Here is a 13,377-nt window from a genome sequence, read left to right on the forward strand (position 1 = left end):
GCCTTGTTTGACGGCTGTATTAAAGCGCCTTTCTCAAAAGGCTCCGTTTATTTTAAGAGTTTCGCGTATCTCCCGGGTGCAGTTTCGTGACCAGCCACCAAACCAACTTTCGAGGAGAAATTAGGCAGCGAAAAGCCTCATTAAAAAGTAAACTACCCCCTCCTTAACGTCGAAAACTCTAGCCCGATATTGTACGTTATATAGCGCCATCCACAGTCCCTGTCATGTATGGGGAAACATTTTAGTTCATCTATTAATTTTTGAAGGCAGGGAGCGGAATGAAAGACCATTTGAAAACTTTTGAAGTGATCAGGCTATTCAGCTCAAAAAAAAAAAAAAAACTTATTAAACCAATTCAACAAATGTATCCAAAACGACTTCAAAAGACAGCAGCAGCAGAACAATTCTATGATGACATCATTGCTTTGTCACATTATTCTCTCCTAAAATCTGGCAGTGTCTTTAAAATTTAGGAGAGAATATCTATTCATGGCTGAGGATGACCCAGCATCAACAGTCGTCACACCTAAGTCTATATGCATCAAGACATTATGGTGGTCCCCTCGTTTAGTCGGCATTACCTTACCAAATTGATGTAAAAGGGAAACGTTCCTATTCCGCAGCAGAGATATGAACATTTTTCTAAGAGTTCTTCATGATCTTTATGAAGCCTACAATAGCTATGCTTAACCACATTATAAACGTTACATTAAGGCTGGCTAATATTAAAACAGCACATTGTCTCATGAATATATAATGGATTGGGAAAGTTTTCAGACCCCTTCACATTCTGCACAATTTCTAGATTTCATTTTTAATGGATACATTTGCCACTTTGTCCATCAATCTGCCCTCAACAACCAATAATGACAAAGTGAAAACCTGTTCAGGTAAATTAAAAATCTCTCATTCCTAGGCGTTTTCAGACTCTTAATTCAGTACTTTGTAGAAGATTCCAGCTTTGAGTCTTCTTGGCAAGTCTCTACAAGCTTTGCACACCTGGATTTAGGCAGTTAATCCCATTCTACCTGGCAGATCCTCTCAAGCTCCATTAAATTGCATGGGGAAACGTCAGTCAACTGCCATCTTCAGGACTCTTCCCACATGTTCTGCTGCAGTTTCTCTTAACTGGTGGGTCGCATATTGAGTTCCGGAGTGGGTAGGAGGGCACCTACTCCACTGGGCACTTGAGTAAGGTCCTTAAACTCAAAACTGGTCCAGGAAGCATTGTACAATGGCCGACCCTGTGCTCTGACCCCTGATAAAGATCATGTAAAAAATCAATTTCCCCTCGGGGATTAACAAAGTATATCAAATCAAAACTGTTGTCAAACCACCAAATTAGACGCAAGTATTGATTAAGGATATTTTCAGGCAAAACCAGTGTGTCACCAGAGTGTCACAAAATAACTTTCTTTTTTATAACTTAAATTAAATGAGTGTAAGAGACTATGCAATGTGTATAATAAAATCCAGTATTAATTAATAACACTCTAGCCACCAGCTGCTTAGTGAAATGAGAAACAGTGACAGGACGGATCGTTCATAACACTTGTACTCTGGAGGCGAAATTCTGTACAGGGAATTTCCAGCTAGGAAAAGATGAGAAAAAAAAATTGAAACAGAACATCAAATGAATTTTACGGGACATCATCAAATAATCACAGTGTTGTTTTATTCATAAAAAGAAAGAAGAAAAAAAAAAACATAAAAAGGGTCCAGTCGTGAATTGCCCACTAAAACGATCAGCGCCTTTATTTCCCTTTTTTTAAAAAAGTCCAACAGCTGGATTTGCACTAAAGAATGAGCAGTGAACTCCCAGACATCCCAGTCGTGTTTGGCTGGAAACATTTGTGGTCATTTCACTAAGGTCGGACACTGGGGAACGGACTCTGTGTTACCCAATGGCCAATAATCATTCAGCATGGTGGGTGTCAGCAGCACTTTGGAGATTTTAACCCAAACCCCTGGGGTGCTGCGACCATTTTAATTTCGATTCTCCTTCATCTGAATGCCTCCACTGATGGGCTGTCTGCTTGCAAGTGACAAGATTGCTTTTTGTTATAGAATTCCAAAAGCTTGAAAAGAAGAAGCTGATGCACTTTGTGATGTGGAGTCCAAGTTTATTTCAATATCCACTGAGGAGAAAATCTGACTCACTCTTGCCAAGTGAAAAGTGCGGGTAGAGCAGGTGGGTGCCGACAGCAGTCATGCCAGCCCATAGTGGAAGCGTAAAAGGAAAAAGTTAAAAATGATCAAACTTTTGAGTCGATACTCACATGACAGGAGAAGCCCAAGCGCCGTCAGACTGGAAAGAAGGTCACAGAGTGGAAAAACTGGTCGGCCAGATTGTGCCTCCCACATGCAGCTACGGAGACCACAAGCTGGAAACCACAGGGGGCTTTCCTTTCCAGCTTCAGTCCTCTTTTAATATTTGCGAGGGCACATGGACCTGCTTCACTTTAAAAAAAAAATTAAAAATTAAAACAAGACCCGTGTACAACAGGTGGGACTGGGAAGAGAAAGGACGTCCGCAAGACCTTAGAGCCATTCAAGTCGTACCGGGGTGCCGAGCGTGTCAGAAACTTCACCGGGGAACACGTCGTCGGTGAGCAAGGGGGCTCAAGACCAGCAGCACATTCATTCCCGTCAGTGATTGGTCGACGTGTCAGGTCCAGAAGCAAATTTTTCTTCCAAGCGGCTTGGTAGCACCCACTGTTTTTTGGCGGGTGGGCTTTTCTTGTTGACTGATCAGATGAGATTGTGGGTGGACTACTGCAAGGGGGTCTATGGCAGCCATGGGGCAAACTTCACGTATCGTAATTTGAAACTACAGGGCCGAGGATTACCTTCCATTTCAGTTTCTGTTTCCCAAGAAGCGGATTAGTCCCGGGAAGGAATTATTCTTGAGTCACACATGTAGGGTTAGGTTAGCCGCATTATGCCCCCCCACCTTGAACTTATGGTGGGGAAAAAAAAAACATAAAATATAAATGCTCCCCATGGGCCAATGGACCAATTCTGGGGTCCACATCATGCATGGATGAAAGAAAAAAAAGAAGCTCACATCCCAAGGTGCTCCATTACAAGTGTCCAGTAGCAGCAACTCTTATTTAATGAGACCTGCAAACGCTAGCAGACTAACTGGCCAAGGACTCTGCCAAGAGGAGACGAGGCGCCACCTGCCCTCAGCTTAGATGCTGTCGTAATCCGAGTCCCTGTGGTTCACCACGGCGATCCTCTCAGCTGCAAAGAAGGTGACAGTCCCCAAGACCCCAGATAACACCAGAATGAGGAGCTGCCAGTGTAAGAGGAGGTAGTTGCTGTAAGAGAATGCCACAGCCGCACTGATGGACTGAAAGACAAAAATAAGGACATGTCAGGGTCAGTTGGGGGGCATAGTGGTCATAACAATCATCCAAGGGGTGACAGCTGTGGCGTAGCAATGGATTGTGCAGATTGGGGCCTACAAACTTGGGGGGCCCACACGGTGCCGTACAGATTAACAAAAATGAATAACTTAAATCACTTGCACAGTTCATTGCGTTATTAATTCACAGTTTCAGTAACCTGTTTGCACCATCGCCAGGCAAGTCCAATCTAATCAATGATAATCTATATATACTGTATAATTCACTAAGCAGCCGACCAGGGCACACAAGACAACCATGGGATACGCAAGACATAGCCACGCCCGCCAACTCACAGAGCACCGCCCACCAACTCTAAGACCACGGTACGAGAACGCCTGCCCGCCTGACTGTTACCAGCATTCATCGCAATGTACTGGAGTGTAAAACTATCGCAGCTGCTAACTCACAAACTGTCCTTATTCCCTGGCCCGCATCCACCCTCACATGGCAGGCAAGACGCAAGACACAGCCACGCCAGCCAACTCACAGAGCCCCGCCCACCAACAATTCACTAAGCAGCCGTGCGCGCCAATGATTTCCACACGTGTTCAGTCTCTGCCTGTGCATTCCCTGTCCAGCAAGCGAGCCAGCCAGAGAGAGAGAGAGAGAGAGAGAGAGAGAGAGAGAGAGAGAGAGAGAGAGAGAGAGAGAGAGAGAGAGACACATACAGGCCCGTGAGAGAGACACACACACATACAGGCCCGTGAGAGAGACACACACACATACAGGCGCGAGAGAGACACACACACATACAGGTGCGAGAGAGACACACACACATACAGGCCCATGAGAGAGACACACACACATACAGGCCCGTGAGAGAGACACACACACATACAGGTGCGAGAGAGACACACACACATACAGGCCCATGAGAGAGACACACACATACAGGCCCGTGAGAGAGACACACACATATACAGGCCCGTGAGAGAGACACACACATATACAGGCCCGTGAGAGAGACACACACACATACAGGCCCGTGAGAGAGACACACACATATACAGGCCCGTGAGAGACACACACACATACAGGCGCGTGAGAGACACACACACACATACAGGCTCGTGAGAGACACACACACATACAGGCGCGTGAGAGACACACACATATACAGGCCCGTGAGAGAGACACACACATATACAGGCCCGAGAGAGAGACACACACACATACAGGCGCGAGAGAGACACACACACATACAGGCACGAGAGAGACACACACATACAGGCACGAGAGAGACACACACACATACAGGCCTGTGAGAGAGACACACACACATACAGGCCTGTGAGAGAGACACACACATATACAGGCCCGTGAGAGAGACACACACACACATACAGGCCCGTGAGAGAGACACACACACACACATACAGGCCCGTGAGAGAGACACACACACACACACACATACAGGCCCGTGAGAGAGACACACACACACACATACAGGCCTGTGAGAGAGACACACACACATACAGGTGCGAGAGAGACACACACACATACAGGCCCGTGAGAGAGACACACACACATACAGGCCCGTGAGAGAGACACACACATATACAGGCCCGTGAGAGAGACACACACATATACAGGCCCGTGAGAGAGACACACACATATACAGGCCCGTGAGAGAGACACACACATATACAGGCCCGTGAGAGAGACACACACACACATACAGGCCCGTGAGAGAGACACACACACACACATACAGGCGCGAGAGAGACACACACACATACAGGCCTGTGAGAGAGACACACACACATACAGGCCCGTGAGAGAGACACACACATATACAGGCCCGTGAGAGAGACACACACACATACAGGCCTGTGCGAGAGACACACACACATACAGGCCTGTGAGAGAGACACACACATACAGGCGCGAGAGAGACACACACACATACAGGTGCGAGAGAGACACACACACATACAGGCCCGTGAGACAGACACACACACATACAGGCCCGTGAGAGAGACACACACACATACAGGCCTGTGAGAGAGACACACACATACAGGCGCGAGAGAGACACACACACATACAGGTGCGAGAGAGACACACACACATACAGGCCCGTGAGAGAGACACACACACATACAGGCCCGTGAGAGAGAGGGGGATGGACGCATAAGGCAGTTAAAGAATGCACTGGGCTTGATTTTGTTTTAACTTCAGTTTACAGCGATCGGTTCGTAGCGTGCATTGTTGCAATGTTACTTTTCTTGGTGGTTTATTAAATTATGGATTTTTCAAATGTTCATTTTTTTTCCCTGTGCTTAAAACTCATTAAAAAAGCGGTGTATGCTATGCCGCAGGTTGGCTAGGATTATATATTTGGCAGGCCTACAGTTTACACAAATTTAGACTTCAGGAGTTCGGAGGCACAACACGTCCCAGTCCGCCTTACAGAGAACTGCACATTCCCAAATTTGGTGACCTTTGGTGTGCCATAGCGGACGTGAACAGAATAAGTTTTGAAGGATGTCACATGAATAGTGTAAATATACATTATTATCGTAAATAACTGTTACTTTTGTACGTTGATTTGATATCAACAGTTTTCGAAGTTTGAACTCATAATTGGTAAATCATAGCGATTCTGTTGTTAAGTTATGGTCCCCGTTAGTCAGCAAACACCAAATACTTGAACAATTTGATATTCTTTATACTCTCGCCATACGACGCCATGTCAGCCAGTAGCAGTGGATCTGGCAAACATTATAAGAGTGGTGCTGCTAAATGTAAGGCACACCTGCAACAGGAATTGAAGAACGCTAAGCTTCCCAAGATTTCTACCTTTCTCAAAACTGAGCAAGGACTAGTGGTAACTGATAATGCTGATGCTGGCGAATCGTCACAAGCAGGTTATGCAGACAGTGCAGTGAGTGAAATGGCTGGCACTACCGGGTCTGGAAGCAGCGATAGCACCTGATCTGAAGCCGTTGTATCTGCTAAAACCATTAAAAATGGAGAAACTACTAAAGACAAACAACCAATATACTGTATATGACAAAGCAAGTTCCTACTGAAATGGCAAATTTATTGGAACCATTGACACCTCACTTTACGATGTCTTATTTTCTCAGAACTTGTGTAAAACAGGTTGATTGTGTAGCATCCTGTCAGCCGGTGTTGTCATTTTAATTCGTTACAAGTTGAAATGGCTTCATTTTATAGCACAGAACAGTTTATACTTTCTAGCTGACGTTACATTTTAATTATCTTCTGTCACACACGTGCAAGTAGGAAGCAGCGAAAGGGCCTGAGTAATTGTAATACCACCTCCAACCACGGGGTGGCGGAGTAGGCTGACTGCCTTTCTCCGATACTTGCAGACCATTCCCGGGAAATCCCGCCAGATTCTGGCACCCTCGAAGACATTGCTTCCGGGTCCGGCCCCAGAGATGACATCACTTCCAGTCCCGACAACAACACTTCTGGGTCCAGCCCTAAAGAGGTCGTCACCTCCTGACCAGGCCTTTAAAGCTGCCATCTTTCTTTTCTTTGATGAGTTCTGTTTTGGACTCAGCCTTGTGAACATCTCTGTTCAATCATTTCGATTTTAGTAGCCAGGAGACAATACAGAGGAGACTGCCCCAAACCTATATCATGTCTTTTGGCATTATTTGTCACACTTCCTTCACAAAGTTGTCTTGGAAAAGCAAGTGGGTCCACATCTTACATATATTTATGTGCTACTACTACCCACACCTCCCAAATTCCATTTCCACAATTTATTTTATTTTTGCTAACTTACAGCGACTGTAATAAAGTGATTAAAAAAGTTTAGTCCATTTAGAGAGCTGGTTTGTTTGTCACCAGCATGTGATCTGATAGTGACGCGGTCCTGGAAACCACTGCCCCTAGGATCTTGTGGCAAATAAATTACTAAAAGTTATGCTAGACAGGAGGGGCCCACCTGAGGCCACTGCACAGGGGCCTTCAGCAAGCTAGCTATGCCACTGGGTGACAACGGAGATAATATACACAACATGGTGGCCTATGGAGAGTCAGGCGAATCTGTAGGTGTCAAGTATTACTCCTTGAGGCCTGCGATCCCTTCTAATTTTATTTTGAGACCACGTCTAACCACTACAGTGCCTGTAAAACACAAAAGAATGGATTGTATATGTTCCCCATGTCTGCAAACTCCACACAGGGAGTACCCGGGACATGAACCTTGGCCTCCTTAGGGCCGGGATATGCTTAATGCTACGTGACGCGTGCACTTGAGTAAGCCGTGTACCAACTATACCTGTGCATGTACTTTATGTGAATCTGGAGGCTTCCACCAGGTGGCAGTGTGAGAAATTATGACGGTGGGAAAACAACATCTGGTTTTGCTGTGTTGGGAGTTGAGGGAAGAAAGATGTTGAAGAAAAATATTCTTTGCAATCGAATGCTGCTGCGAAGTTGCCAAAAAAAAAAAATGGACACAGAAGATGGTATGCGAGACTTTTAAATGTATCACGTCATTTTGTCTTACAGATTCACTTTCAAGAGTTGTCGATTTGTCACTATTGAGAGGGGTTGTCGCATCATAAAAGTGACAATAATTTCCAACCTGCGTTCAGCCATGTTGACAGTAAACAACGATGCTGACATCACGTACCAAAATGTGAACGCTGCAACCCAGATTTTTACTGGTACTACGCGTCACGTTAATTTCTGATGACGTGCTCGGAGGACGCTGGAAAAGCATGGAAGCTATGATGTGTGCGTTGAAGAGTTCTGAGCGTCAAGTACTGTACATCCCGGCCCTTACCGTGAAAGTCATAAACCAATCATGTAAGCCGTCACCCCCTGCAATTCCTAGTCATGTAATCCGAGATTCGGCATCTGCAGTTATTAAGTCTGATTTGCTCTCCAATTCAAAGACAGGTAGTGTGCCAGCGGCCTTACTAGCAGAACCTGACTGGAGCAAAAACCTGAAGCCACTCTGGTGCACCTGGGCTAACTAGAAGATGTCCGCTGCAGGAGGAATGGCTTGCCCTAAGAGCAAACTCAACTGGCCGTTCACATCAATCTGTCCGTTTATTTCTGCTCTTGGTGCGATTGGCCACTTCTATCAAGCACAAATCTGCTCTCTTACCTGAATGAATTTAAAAACGGCAAAGGCTGGAGCGCTGTCCTGAGGAAATGTGAACCCCACAATGCTCAGCAGCTGGGTGTTGAAACAACTGTCACCAAATCCCAGTAGGAAACTACACAAAAGTGCCACCTCCGTGCTGAAAAAACAAAAGCACAGGCAACATGAGCCATCTTGTGATTGCCCTTTTGGGAAAGCCTTTCTCACACACGTGCGCATGGGAGGCAGCTAAAATGCCTGAATAATGGTAGTTCCACTCCAGACCAGGGGGTGGCAAGGTGCACTGATTTTCACTCTCAGTCATCTGAAGACCATCTACAGGAAATCCCACACGGTTGGACTTCAGATCCTGTCCCTGTTTCTTCCGGGAATTTTCCATCCTGCCAACTACGCCACTGTAACAAGAATTACCAGGAAACATCAAAAAAGGTAGCCACCCGTACATATTACGTATTACGTATAACAGCACTGATTGGGAGGTATAAAGATGGTGGCTTTAAAGGCCAAGACTGGAAGTGACATTGTCATAAGTGATGTCATAAGTGGCACCAGAAGTGACATCGTTGCTGGCACTGGACCCAGAGGTTGTATCGTTGTTGGCGCCGGAAGTGACTTCATTGGGACCAGAAGCATGTGGGGTTTCCCATAGATGGACTGCAGAGGATCAAGAGAGAAAGTCAGTGCACCTCGCCAACCCCTGGTCTGGCGTGGAACTACCATTATTAAGGCCCTTTAGATGCCTCCCATGCACACGTGTGTGACACCTTATTAACTATTAAACTCAGGGTCTACACAGCAGGTCTCCCATCTTTCTTTATCCATTTGGCCACAATAAAGAGAGATCAGTATCACAGAACAAAACTAGTCACACTTACACAATGTCTTGCACTTTGATAACTGGGCAAAAAAAAGAGTAGGGGCCATTGAGATAGCTTCATAGGAGCATGCAGACCGATCAGTCCTTCCCATGATGCATTGTCACCTCAAAGGGCAAAATGTCACTCACTAACGACAACATTCTCAAAAAGGGTTGTGGTATGCTGGGGCATACACTCACTGGCCACTTTATTAGGTGCACCATGCTAGTCCCGGCTTGGACCCCTCTTTGGCCTTTAAAACTGCCATAATTCTTCAAGGCATAGAAGGTGCTGGAAACATTCCTAAGGGATTTTGGTCCATATTAACATGATAGCATCACGCACCTGCTGCAGATTTGTCGGCAGCACATCCAAGATGCGAATCTCCCATTCCACCACATCCCAAAGGTGCTCTGTTGGACTGAGATCTGCTGATTGTGGAGGCCATTGGAGTACAGAGAACTCATTGTCATATCTGAGATGAGTTGAGCTTAGTGACATGGTGCGTTATCCTGCTGGAAGGTGCCATCAGAAGATAGGTACAATGCGGTCATAAAGAGATGGACAGGGTCAGCAACAATACTCAGGTAGGTTGTGGCATTTAAACAATGCTCAACTGGTACTAAGGAACCCGAAGTGTGCCAAGAAAATATCCCCCACACAGTTCCACCACCACCACCACCACCACCAGCACCAGCAGCACCAGCAGCAGCAGCAGCAGCCTGAACTGTTGATGCATGGCAGGATGGATCCAATCTTTCATGTTGTTGACAACAAATTCTGAACCTACCACCCAAATGTCGCAGCAGAAATTGAGACTCATCAGACCAGGCAATGTTTTCACAATCTTCTGTTGTCCAATTTTGGTGAGCCCGTGGGAATTGTAGCCTCAGTTGCCTGTTGTTAGCTAACAGGAGTGGCACCTGGTGTGGTCTCCTGCTGCTGTAGCCCACCTGCTTCAAGGTTCAGAGATGCTCTTCTGCATACCTCAGTTGTAACTTGTGCTGATTTGAGTTCCTGTTGCCTTTCTATCCACTTGAATCTCTGGCATTAAGAAGGCATTTTCGCCCAGAGAACTTCTGCTCACTGGATATTTTCCCTTTTTTGGACCATTCTCTGTAAACCCTAGAGATGGTTGTGCATGAAAATCCCAGCAGATCAGCAGTTTCTGAAATTCTCAGACCAGCAACAACTACGCTGGATGATGTGGAGATAGTGAATAAGGAAGTGAAACGGATTAGCAAGGAGAAAGTAAGGACATCTATGAAGAGGATGAAGAATGGAAAATCCATTGGTCCAGATGACATACCTGTGGAAGCATGGAGGTGTTTAGGAGAGATGGCAGTGGAGTTTTTAACCAGATTGTTTAATAGAATCTTGGAAAGTGAGACGATGCCTGAGGAGTGGAGAAGAAGTGTGCTGGTGCCGATATTTAAGAATAAGGGGGATGTGCAGGACTTTAGTAACTACAGGGGAATAAAATTGATGAGCCACAGCATGAAGTTTTGGGAGAGAGTAGTGGAAGCTAGGTTAAGAAGTGAGGTGATGATTAGTGAGCAGCAGTATGGTTTCATGCCAAGAAAGAGCACCACAGATGCGATGTTTGTTCTGAGAATGTTGATGGAGAAGTTTAGAGAAGGCCAGAAGGAGTTGCATTGCGTCTTTGTGGACCTGGAGAAAGCAAATGACAGGGTGCCTCGAGAGGAGCTGTGGTATTGTATAAGGAAGTTGGGAGTGGCAGAGAAGTATGTAAGAGTTGTAACAGGATATCTATGAGGGAAGTGTGACAGTGGTGAGATCTGCGGTAGGAGTGACGGAGGTGGGATTACATCAGGGATCGGCTCTGAGCCCTTTCTCATTTGCAATGGTGACGAACAGGTTGACAGACAAGATTAGACAGGAGTCCCCATGGACTATGATGTTTGCTGATGACACTGTGATCTGTAGCGATAGTAGGGAGCAGGTTGAGGAGACCCTGGAGAGGTGGAGATATGCTCTGGAGAGGAGAGAAATGAAGGTCAGTAGGAACAAGACAGAATACATGTGTGTAAATGAGAGGGAGGTCAGTGGAATGGTGAGGATGCAGGGAGTAGAGTTGGCAAAGAAGGATGAGTTTAAATACTTGGAATCAACAGTACAGAGTAATGGGGATTGTGGAAGAGAAGTGAAAAAGAGCGTGCAGGCAGGGTGGAATGAGTGGAGAAGAGTGTCAGGAGTGATTTGTGACAAACGGATATCAGTAAGAGTGAAAGGGAAGGTCTACAGGACAGTAGTGAGACCAGCTATGTTATATGGGTTGGAGACAGTGGCACTGACCAGAAAGCAGGAGACAGAGCTGGAGGTGGCAAAGTTAAAGATGCTAAGATTTGCATTGGGTGTGACAAGGATGGACAGGATTAGAAATGAGTACATTAGAGGGTCAGCTCAGGTGGGACGGTTGGGAGACAAAGTCAGAGAGGCGAGATTGCGTTGGTTTGAACATGTACAGAGGAGAGATGCTGGGTATATTGGGAGAAGGATGCTAAGGATAGAGCTGTCCGGCAACAGAACAAGAGGAAGGCCTAAGAGAAGGTTTATGGATGTGGTGAGAGACGACATGCAGATGATGGGTGTAACAGAACAAGATGCAGAGGACAGAAACATATGGAAAAAGATGATCCACTGTGGCGACCCCTAACGGGAGCAGCTGAAAGAAGAAGAAGAAGAAGCAACAACTACGCCACGTTCAAAGTCCCTTCAATCCCCTTTCTGATGCTCGGTTTGAACTTCAGGAGGTCGTCTGGAAAATGTCTACATACCGAAATGCATTGATGTGCTGCCAAGTGATTGGCTGATTAGAGATTTGTGTTAACGAGCAGTACCTAATAAAGTGGCCAGTAAGGGTATTATATACCCCAGCAGGAATGGCTGCAAGTCAGAAAGCAGCCCTGGACAAGGTGCCAGTCCATCGCAGGGCAAGCTCACTCACAGACCCGCACACAGATAATCGTCTTGTCAATCTGCACATTATTGAGAAAACCCAAAGCACAGGCAGGGAGACTCTGCAAACTTGAGACACACAACAGAAGCACGTGTGGGATTCAGACACTTGACACCGTCAAACCGTCCCATTGCTGACTGATAAAAACACAACACAACAGATCAAGAGTGAATGGATACCTGGGTGACATGTAGGCCTGCTGGTTGGTGCCTTCCTCAGGGGCAATGGGGGCATCTGAAGCAATGTTCAAGAAGATCAAGTAGAAGGCAAGCAAGTGGGTAATGAGACCCAGCAGGACAACGGGGTTCCTCCCAAAACGACTGCACTTATTTAGCATGCCAAATACTCCTCCGCCTGCAGATAGAAGAGGAGAATAGGTTAGTTGGGCCACTCACACTCGCCCTTTTCCCCCTCATTCACTCATTAAAGAGTTTGGTCTTCAGTTAAAATGCTCATGCTTGACCTCTGTATGCACTGCTCTGATTTTCCAGAACTCTTCTTCATAATTTGCTCAAAAAAAATGTTTTGCACATTGTGAGCAGACAACTGGGTGACTTGACATGGATTATTACTGCAACATGAGCAGTGCAAGATTTTGAAGCAAGAAAGAAATTGAAAGTCTTTGGGCAGAACTACAAGTCTGGTAAAGACCAGCAACTGCTCATCGCCTGCCTAATACCATCCTTGCAGTGAAGCACGGTGGTGGCAGCATCACGCTATGGCAGTGCAGGGACAGAGAGACTGGTCAGAATTGAGAAAGGATGAATACGGCCAAATACGAAGAAGTTCTTGAAGACCACCTGCTTCAGAGCACGCACCACCTCAGACTGGGGCGACGGTTCACCTTTCAGTGTGACAATGACCTGAAGCACACAGCCAGGGCAATGCTGGAGTGACTTTGGGAAAAAATCTCTGAGTGTCCTTGAGTGAAGCACAGACCTGAAGATGGCAGTTGGCGGATGCTTCCCATCGAATCAAAAGGAGCCTGAGAGGGGTCTGCCAAGAGGAATGGGCTAAACTGTCCAAATCCAG

The 13,377-nt window shown here is 46.2% G+C and overlaps 1 protein-coding gene across 2 annotated transcripts in view; it reads right to left on the reverse strand.

Moving 5' to 3' along the window:
- Positions 1-13,377, reverse strand: part of mfsd11 (major facilitator superfamily domain containing 11) — a 200,509-nt gene that overhangs the window by 165,237 nt on the left and 21,895 nt on the right. Inside the window, exons 11-13 of one of the 2 annotated variants that reach the window (XR_007936700.1) lie at positions 12,525-12,699; positions 8,512-8,647; positions 1,892-3,355 (exon numbers count right to left, since the gene is read on the reverse strand). Coding sequence is in view for 1 of the 2 variants with exons in the window: in XM_028819116.2 (XP_028674949.2) it covers positions 3,194-3,355; positions 8,512-8,647; positions 12,525-12,699 (473 nt within the window). In the remaining variant the exon portion in view is untranslated. Of the gene's footprint in view, positions 1-1,619; positions 3,356-8,511; positions 8,648-12,524; positions 12,700-13,377 lie in introns of those variants that run through there. The other variant, XM_028819116.2, reaches the window with a different exon arrangement.

This window comes from Erpetoichthys calabaricus, chromosome 14 (assembly GCF_900747795.2).
Source record: "Erpetoichthys calabaricus chromosome 14, fErpCal1.3, whole genome shotgun sequence".
Lineage (NCBI taxonomy): Eukaryota > Metazoa > Chordata > Cladistia > Polypteriformes > Polypteridae > Erpetoichthys > Erpetoichthys calabaricus.